Source organism: Gallus gallus, chromosome 19 (genome assembly GCF_016699485.2).
Source record: "Gallus gallus isolate bGalGal1 chromosome 19, bGalGal1.mat.broiler.GRCg7b, whole genome shotgun sequence".
NCBI classification, from domain to species: domain Eukaryota; kingdom Metazoa; phylum Chordata; class Aves; order Galliformes; family Phasianidae; genus Gallus; species Gallus gallus.
In genome coordinates this window covers 6111145-6120494 of record NC_052550.1, presented here as the reverse complement: position 1 = coordinate 6120494, position 9350 = coordinate 6111145, and the positions used below count along the sequence as shown (strand labels likewise).

Genomic DNA, 9350 nt, shown 5'->3' with positions numbered 1-9350 from the left:
GGGCCGGAAGTGGGCTCGCGCTGCAGTGTGGGCCGGCGGCGGGATGTCGGGCGGCGCGGCACGGCGGTACTTGGCGGCGGCGCTGGGTCGGTGCCGTGCCCGTGGGCTGCCGCTGTGGGAACCGCTCTGGCAGCCGCCCCCGGCCCGCGTGCCGCGGGCTCTGAGCGGGGGGAGCGTCGCGGCCCTCTCGCTGCTGCCCCGGAGGCACCTCTCGTCTCGGTGAGGCCTGTGGGGGGCGGGCGTGCGGTGGGGTTCGGGTGGGTCGGAGGTTACTGGGCTGTGTGAGGTGTTTTAGGGATGCATGAGGGGGTGTTGGGGTGGGTCAGGGGGTCTTCAGGGGGTTGAGGCGTTTTGGGGGCGCACGAAGGGGTGTTCAGGGGGTTGAGGTGTTTTTGGGGCGTATGAAGATGTGTTGGGGTGGGTCAGGGGATGTTAAAGTGGTTCAGAGGTTGTTGGGGCAGGTGAAGGGGTATTCACATGGTTGGATATTGGGGATGGGCGAGGGGGTGTTGGTGGGTCAGATTTCACCCCAGTATTGGGGTGAATGAGGGGGTACTGGAGTGGGTGAGGGTGTGTTCATGTGAATGAGGGGCTGTTGGGATGGGTGACAGGGTATTGGAGGGGGTTAGGGGTTTTTGGGTTGCATCAGATGTTTTGGGGATGTGTGGGGTTGTTGTTTAGGATGTGCTAGGGTTAAAGGGGGTCATTCAGGTGAGTCAGGGGCCTAGGGGCAGGTGGAGGATGTTGGAGTGCTTGGAGCAGGGTTATTGGGAGACTGAGGGTTGGGGCACTGGGGGTGATGGGAAAAGGGAGGGGAGGTCTGGGGGGGTCACTGGGGCAGAGGGCAGGGTAATAGGTGCTCATGGGAATGCGTGAGGTACAGGGAGGGGGCTCGGGTACTACGCGTAGTGCTCCCATCTCTGGGCATGCTGCCCAGCATGCCCTGTGTGCTGCCCTGCACAGCCAGCAAAACCTCTCTCTGCTCCTAGGAACCGTCTGGAGGGCAAAGTGCTGGAGACAGTGGGGGTGTTTGAGGCACCAAAGCAGCATGGCAAATACGAGACCGGTCAGGTGAGCTGTCCTGGGGAGCAGAGCTGACCCTGCAGCTCTTTCCCCAGGCACGGGTTAGCTGAGTGTTCTGCCCATGTGAAGGCTGTGGCATAGTAGTGGATGGCCAGAAGTGTCACAGTTTGGTGTTTCTTGTGTCTGCTGTGTCAGCAGTTTGTCAGTCATCTGACAGTAGCAAGTTGATAAGAATCTGCAACATGACACATCTGTTCGTACAGTGGTATTTGCTCTGCAGTTTTAATCTGTTTTCTCCCTGTAGCAGCAAAAGGGAAAACGACTGAATCTGAGAAATAACCAGACTTGTCATTTTTGCATATATGACTCTCACATATGTTTCTGTGTTTTTGAGCAGTCTCTTTATTCCTGGTTTCACCATTTGTTTTATGGGATAGAGGCAGCGCAAGTTTGTTCCTATTTCACACTGTTTATGTTCCCTCTGTGTTTCTACTATAGTGATTGCCCCTGTATTCCCATGTAAGAAATTCCACTTCAGTGAACAGATAATTTCCAAAAAAGGCCTCGTGGGTTTGTATTTTCTGTTGCATCTAAGAGTGAAGTTTGCTATGTATTCAAATGCAACTATTTGTTCCTTTCAGCTATTTCTTCACAGTGTGTTTGGCTATCGAGGAATAGTCCTGTTTCCCTGGCAAGCTAGGCTCTATGATCGTGATGTTGCTTCTCCTGTCACAGAAAAGTAAGGAGTCTTTCTTGTTTATACACTGTTATATTTACACTTATTAGCAAGTTTGCTGCTTGAGGCAAAGAGGTTTTTTAAGGAGAACAGTTGTATGGTTCTGTTTGGTGTGAGGGTAAACTGGAATAGATGTGCTCAAACAAGACACTGCATTAATTTTCTGTTTATTAGAGGCAAGATGATGGCAGGACGAAGGAAGAGAGTGTCTGTGTGGGAGTGAGAGATTTAAAATGGAATTGAATGACTGCAGACTGTGAGATGTATTTGAACAAATTATTGTTATGAGTGTGCTCACTCCTGGTGACAGCAGTTTGCTGCCATCCTGAGGTGAACTCCTTCCCCTTCTGAGCACCAGATGAAGTAGGGGTTGGTGAGCACACACTTGAGCTCAGCATTCTGCTTTTCTGTTTAGGAGCGAGAATGCAGCAGGCCATGGTTCCAAAGAGGTCAAGGGCAAAACACATACTTACTATCAGGTGCTAATAGATGCTCGGGATTGTCCACATATAGTAAGTAACCAATATAATCTTGGTATTGAAATTAAGATATCTTCTCCAATGTGAATGCTTTTCTTCCAGTGGCTATACATCTATGTAGTTACAGTTTGTCAAGCCATAATTTCCCTGAGGAAAGTATCTTTGAATGTCATATGACTGTTTTCTGGATTGTTTTTCCCCTTCCCAACCTTATTTCCTCATCCTCATGATGTTTCTGTTTTGTTATACGTAGGCAATTGTGAATTTGAATTGTAGCACTAAGAATGATTTTGAATTGTTTGAGTGAAGAATTAGTCTAGAAATATTAGGAGGTGAATTGGTCAAATAAAACAAATGTAAAACAATTCAGAAAGAACAATAGTAAACTGAAATGTAACTGGAAACTGACCCACAAAAATCTGCACTGAAAGACACATACCTTCCTTTTCTCAGTCCCAGAGGTCGCAGACAGAAGCAGTGACGTTCCTGGCAAATCATGATGACAGCAGAGCCCTCTATGCCATACCAGGTTAGTAAAATGCCCTTCTAACTTCTGTGGAGATATGATTGCTCATGACATGAGCTCAAAAGAGTCACAGAGCGCCAACTTCTACCAGTGAAGCAGCACTGCATGTAGGACGTTGCTGTAGTAGAGCTGTCTGTGATTAAGGGCCCTGTTAGATACAACAGAATGACTAAAATATGTGAAGCCTTTTTGCATAGATAGGAGTTTGGCAGACTCTGTGATAAAGGCATGGCTGCTCAGAGCTACTGAGACATAGATCCCATATGCATGCTCTGTTGCATACAGGCCATTCTGGTTTATTACCAGAACCACTTGATCTCTTTTTGTCCTATGCGTTTCCTGTCCAAACGCCTTTTGTGACAGTACAGTCACTTTGCAGCCCCTGTCTGGAATTCACCCTGTGGAGAAATCTCACAGCAGAATGCTGCCAAGGTTATTGATAGCCCATTTCCTCCCATCTTTCTTGCAATCATAGTTTTGGCATTGGTTTCTGCTGCCAAAATCCTTTTCTTTACTTCTTGCAAGTGTAATCTGTTTCTCTGTCAGGGGACGTCTGAGCAGCTCTCTGCTGGAGGTGTTCAATGGCTTTGGGGGTTTCTTTTTCAGGTTTAGACTATGTAAGCCATGAAGATATCCTTCCCTACAGCTCCACTGATCAAGTGCCCATCCAGCACGAGCTCTTTGAGAGGTTTCTCATGTATGACCAAACAAAAGGTAATTTTTGGCATCATTGTGTTGTATTACAATATTTAGAACCCATCCATCATCTTGGATACAGTATAAAACTTATGGTCTGGGGTGGATTTTTGTTACACTAAAACTTCTTCTAAGTTATTTTTGTAACTGTATTGCTACAGTGTACTTAAGTACTCTTTCCCTGCTTGCAGTTCCACCTTTTGTAGCAAGGGATACACTTTGTGCATGGCAGGAAAAGAACCACCCCTGGTTAGAGCTCTCTGATGTGCACCGGGAAACCACAGAGAACATTCGAGTCACAGTCATCCCTTTCTATATGGGCATGAGGGTAGGTCTGTGTTGCATCTTGCTGTGTTAGTTCTGTGATCTATCTAACTTGTATGTTTTTTTTTCTAAGGCCTGTTTACTGACTGAAAGTACTTTTTGCTTACTGGAGAAATTACTTTTTGATCCCATTTGTAGTTTCATTGTCCAGCATATGTATGAGCATGAAACTGCTTTGTCATAACTCCCTGGGGAATAACTCCTGTGCTTGGATTCCTCTTGTTATTCGTTGGGTAGGAGATACTCTGGACTTTCCTGCAGAGCACTGTCAGGAGGATATTTAGGAATGCTTGTAAATTTGTCCTTTACTGTACCAGAAAACAGCTGGGTGTGTGTGTAATGTTACTCCAGCAGACATCTTTCATGCCACAAGCCTGTTATCCTGCCCAGTGGTGAGGTGCTGTGGGTGTTGACCTCTGTATCCCATCTCTAATGGAGGTTGGAAGCCTCTGGATTTAATACATATCCATTCACTCTTAGTGTAGCATCTTGATGTGTACCATTCAAGACAATAAGGCTGTAATAGCCTTCTGAGTGGGAGAGCCAGAAATTACAGTGGCAGTTTGATTTCTGAGTCTAGAGGAGTACAGCTGTTGGGGAGCTGTGTTGTGAAGGGTGAATGTTCTGGTTCAAAATTGCAGCTTCCATAGGTCCAGCTGATTTTTTGCCCTAACCTCATCAGAAAAACAGGTGCCTGAAGGCAAGAAAACGGGTGTTTCTGGATCTGTAAAATGTGCGTAATTAACATGGAGATCAACCTTCTGTAGTCATGAGATCCTTGCAAATCTCCCATCTTATGACTGTGTCTAGAGCAGAGCCGGTGCCAGGCAGCAACTGACTGACTGCTTTGGAGAGCAGCTGTCTCTGTGCTCATGTGAGTTGTCTGCGTCAAGCTGGCATGGAGAGAGAGAGCTCCTGTGCTTGTGCTGTGCTGACAGCTGAAGAGGTTTTGGCACTGAGCATTGAAGGGCAGCTGCTAAAGTCTTTTGTTTCTCTTGACAGGAAGCCCAGAATTCCCATGTCTACTGGGTAAGTGCCTTTTGTTTTGCGAAGCAGCTAAAGGGAAGGAGTTTATTTGCTGTGGCATCATTGCTGTGTGATAAACTCTGAGGGAGAGTAGCCCTTGCCTGGCAACTGTTTCCCATTATTGGCTATGGGTTATCAATTATTTGCAGCTGATTCTGGTTCTTGATGACAGTTTTTCTTCTGTCCAGTGGCGCTACTGTATTCGCCTGGAGAACCTTGACAGTGAAGTAGTTCAGCTCCGAGAACGGCACTGGAGGATATTTAGCTTATCTGGCACCCTGGAAACAGTCCGAGGTCGTGGTGTTGTTGGAAGGGTAGGTATTATGCTGCTGGATTGATTTGCCAATGAATTGCGTAGTGGGCAGTAGAGGTAGAATAGAAAACAGGAATGGAAAGAAAAAAAAAACAAAAACACCTAAGCTTTTTATGTGATGTTTGTATGTGTGAACTGAAACGTCACGCAGAATATTCCTAAACTACTGACAATGGGAAAACTGAACTTATATATGAGACTGGTGTCACTCTCTGGTTGTTTTGTTTTCTATGGGGTTTGGAGTGATGCTGAGGTGTTAAGAAACAGAAAAGAGGAACTGGTGCCAAATAAGGTTTTGAAGGTTGTGCACCTCTGGCTTTCTTCTTGGTGTGTAAATTTCCTGTTGATACCTGTCTGTGGAGGAATCATAAGATCCTTTGCTGATGTAGAGTGGTCTCTTGTCTTCTCAGGAGCCAGTGTTATCTAAAGAACAGCCAGCATTTCAGTACAGCAGTCACGTCTCCCTGCAGGCATCCAGTGGTCACATGTGGTAAGAAACACTTATTATTGCAGTAGTGGTTTAGATATAGGATCCCACAGTACTCGACTGGGATACAGTTTGCAGCCTGGAGTTGTGGCTTAAAGGTGGGTGGAAGTGAACTGGATGGGATTTGGTAGTTAAAGTGGGTCTTTGTATAAGCTTCTTCATAGTAGTAATCCCAGTTAGGAGTAAGGAGATCTGTTGATTTCCTGCACTAAGAAGGCTCTAGGCTAATTTATCCTCCTTCTCTGATCTCTGCTGAACTGGATTTGAGAAGACACGAAGCAGTTCTCTATGATCTGCTGTACTCAGTTTCCCCTTCAGTCCTCTGTGCGAGGCTTCATGCTGGCATTTCTCTGGACAGCGGAGATGGTATGCAAGGGTGCTCCCTCTTTGGAGGGGACTGCTCTTTCACTGGGCTTGGATTCTGCTCCTGCAGTACAGTTTTGTGTTCACAAACAATTGGCATGTGGGGTTACTCCCAGTTTAGGCCAGCTAAGACCTTCAGTTTAACTGGCATCCAGGTCCTCTCTTCTGTAATGGCAGGTGGGAAAGCGCTCAGCCCAAGTTGTTCTGCTGTATTGCACGGTTAAAGCAGTTTCTTTTTGTTTTGCATTTGAACTAGGTTAGTACATCTAGTGTTGTCTCTGGACAATAAATGTGCAGCCACCTCTTGCCTGCTGTGTGACAGCTCTCTGGCTTGTGTCTTTTGAGTAAATCTGTTTCAGATGTTAAGCTGCCTTGAAACTGCCTTTGTCTGAGTTGGGAAAAGCTTAAGAGCAGCTCTTTACCTATAGGTTATACCCTTGTTTCACATGTTATGCGTTTTTAATTGCCTGAATCTATGCCCTGGGGAATAAAAATAGTTGTAGTGTTTTTATTTTTTCCCCTCTCATGCATCCTGAAAAGAAGACGAAGGTTCTGAAGTTCAGGGCAGTGAGAATAATAGGGACATGGCAAATTCTTTTTGCGTTCAGAAACAGGTAGATTCAGTTCCTCCACACCCTTTCTGAAGGGCAAAGTAGACATAATTTACAATTGCTTCTGTAATGGGATTTCATATTATCACAGACAACTACTGGAGCTTCTGCCAAGAAATGCAAATCAGAGTTGACTTGCAATCATTTAGTAAAAATAGTTCAGATGGTTCTATCTCCTCTGGGGTGGGTGTGAGATAAACATTGCTGCAGATGCTTGGAGTGCATTTGCCTCCAGGAGGCTCCAATCATGACATCTTTATTCAGGAAATGTGTATTAGAGATGTGATGTAAACTGCCCAGGAGTCTTCCAATAAATGAGTCATCCTGGCAGGCAGATGCTGAACCAGCCCCAGTCCCTCTGCAGGATATGGAAGAACTTGTTTCTTACCGCCTAGCTTGATGATTCCTAGCTGTGTCTCTCCCAGGCCTCAGCGTGATCTCTACCGTTATTTTGCAGGGGTACTTTTCGATTTGAGAGGCCTGATGGCTCCCACTTTGATGTCCGAATCCCACCCTTTTCTCTGGAAAGCAACAAAGATGAGAAGACCCCCCCCTCCGGCCTCCACTGGTAGAGCAGATTGAGTGCTGAGACCCACAGAGAACTGTGTGTGTTGTAGACCTTTGCCTCCCCCCTCATGCTGCAGCCAGGAGAACGGAGCTTTTAAACATTTTAAACATTTCAGTTTTAACCATTGTCTAATGAGGAGGCTCTTCTTTTGAACTTTAGTACTGGCTCTCTCAGGCTGCTTGTAAACATAAGCTGTGCAACAATTAACCCTTCCCCTTGTGGCACCTGCTGGGGTTGGACCTGGGCAATGTAGATCTGTGTGGCTGCAGAAGACTGGCCCCCTCAGCAGGCCTGGACCCTTTCCAATGTGTTGTGAATTCTCTGCAATGTGAGGTTTCTCTAATAAACTGGCCCTTCCAGTTGCAACCAGTCTTCCTTTATAAACTGAGGCTTAGAGTTTGCCTCCAGCTTGCCCTGGCATGTTGCTCCTCTTCACCCTTGTGCAAAGCAGAGTCAGCCCAAACTTCTTGCTTCAGAATGCAGCAGCGAGGATGTCTTAGGGAGTAGAAATGAATTGCTGTACTTCTTGACGAGGCACAGCCTTCTTGCAGTGCAGCTGCTTTCTGGGCTTTAGCCAGTGTGCGGCAGAGCAGCCTGTAAGCTGTGTTCCCTGCTTTGCAGCTTGCCTGAGCTATGTGCTGGGCTGATGCAAGGCCTGTTTTGTTGGAGAAGAGAGTGCAGAGAGAAAGGTGTGTTGGCAGGTGGTGCTGAGCAGACTGAGACAGTGCCTTTTGAGCGTGCAACGCTGGGCTGCATGTTGCAATAGTCCAGGGGAGCTGAAGGCCACATGGACAGCAGCCCCCTGTCCCCCAAGGGCTTGCCTAGCTCTAGGAATACATGATGTGGCTCTGTGTTTTCTTGGCAGTTTTTGATCTGAGAGGAATAGTTTGTTTTACCCAGAAAGCGGTCATCTGTAATGAGGTAGTGCTTGGCTTTTGCTCATCTCAGCAGGGTGTGATTGTTGTTATTATTTTTTGGTAGTCTGCACAGGAGGCCCTGCCAAACTGCAGGCACAGGTTGGTGAAATACCTGTAAGCTTACGATGTGTGGGTTTGTGGGAATTTTGCTTTTACCCGTGAAGGGCCTGGTCCACAGTGCACATCAGGTGTTCATTCTCTTCACCAGCCTGAACTGCTCTCACCAGCTACAAGGATTGCAGAGACAGAGACATCAGCCTCTTCGGCTGCCCCTTGGTTGTCCTAGACCTGGCCCTGGGTGACTTGTAGGGGCAGTGGTAGCCTTGTGATTGGAAGGTTAGGTAGAAAAAGTTTCAAACCATGCTCCTTTCTCTGGTCTTGCGTAAATGGCAAGGGATAAATAACTTACGGGACTGTTTTTCCTGCTCCAGAAGTATCCCAGTTACCTCAAGTCCTCCTCCCCCCACATTTGGCTCTCTATGGCAGTGCCACGTGGTCAGACAGTGGGAGAGACTGTGTGCTGCCTAGCAGCTAACAGACACCTGCATAGGGAAAATTAATTACTAATGCTTAAAGACTGTTTATTTGTCACTGGTCTCTTAATTTTGTGACTTCTTTCCTGTCAGGTAGGACATGTGATCTACATTGCTTTTAGAGTTAGAAGGTTTAGACAGCTTGTTTTAGGAATAGGTAAGGATTGGTAAAGAGCAGCTCTCGGTTGGCCCTCCCTCACTCACCACTGTTGTGCTGCTTTCTTTGCAGGAGAAAAGAAGGGGTAACACCATGCTGGGGAGGGTCATAGCTTTTTTGTTTCTTTTTTCCTCCTTTGCAATCATTCAGTGGAGAACAGAGAAGCAGCTGCCCTGCTTCTCTTGAGTTACTGACTTCATCTTTCCTGGCAATTGCAACACTATTGTAAATATTTAACCTTAATGGCTCACCTGCTTGTGTTCTGGGGGTGGCGTGGGCTTAATGCTCCCAATAGCAAGGGCAGTTGTGCTTCTGAGAGATGGTGTGGTCCTGGGGGTATGGCAGAGCCTCGGCTGTGCCAATCAGTGTGCAGTGCTGCCCGCAGCACACGGCGCTGGGCTGGGGAGCACGGGAACGCTGCTGCCCGGTCTGTGTGTGGAGCAGGGACAGGACCAGGCCTAGGCCTGGCTTTGGGGCTCTTCCTCAGTGCCCCTTCCCACACCCAGCGGCTCTCCTTGAAGGGCCTTTCCTCTCCCATGTAAATATCTGTACAAAGAACTCCTCAATAAAGCGCTGAAGGAAGGGCTGAGC

The 9350-nt window shown here is 47.1% G+C and overlaps 1 protein-coding gene across 2 annotated transcripts; it reads left to right on the top strand.

The window, feature by feature from the left end:
• The first annotated feature begins 11 nt into the window (after window positions 1–11).
• Window positions 12–9345, top strand: POLDIP2 (DNA polymerase delta interacting protein 2). Of its 2 annotated transcripts, none has more exons than XM_040650079.2 (11): window positions 12–219; window positions 990–1071; window positions 1665–1762; window positions 2175–2271; window positions 2692–2767; window positions 3371–3478; window positions 3652–3788; window positions 4787–4813; window positions 4999–5124; window positions 5534–5613; window positions 5882–6484. In XM_040650079.2, coding segments are annotated over exons 1-11 (1008 nt in total). In that variant the 5' UTR covers window positions 12–43; the 3' UTR covers window positions 5883–6484. The 2 variants fall into 2 exon arrangements, with proteins under 2 accessions (XP_040506013.1, NP_001304285.2); NM_001317356.2 differs by lacking the exon at window positions 5882–6484 and adding an exon at window positions 7042–9345 and having other exon boundaries at window positions 19–219.
• Window positions 9346–9350: the final 5 nt, after the last annotated feature.

Coding starts and splice junctions, on each gene's coding strand:
- POLDIP2 (NM_001317356.2), top strand. CDS start 44: ATGTCGGGCGGCGCGGCACGGCGGTACTTGGCGGCGGCGCTGGGTCGG. Junction 2,768..3,370: donor AGCCCTCTATGCCATACCAG/GTTAGTAAAATG, acceptor TTTCTTTTTCAG/GTTTAGACTATGTAAGCCAT. Junction 5,125..5,533: donor GTCGTGGTGTTGTTGGAAGG/GTAGGTATTATG, acceptor TTGTCTTCTCAG/GAGCCAGTGTTATCTAAAGA.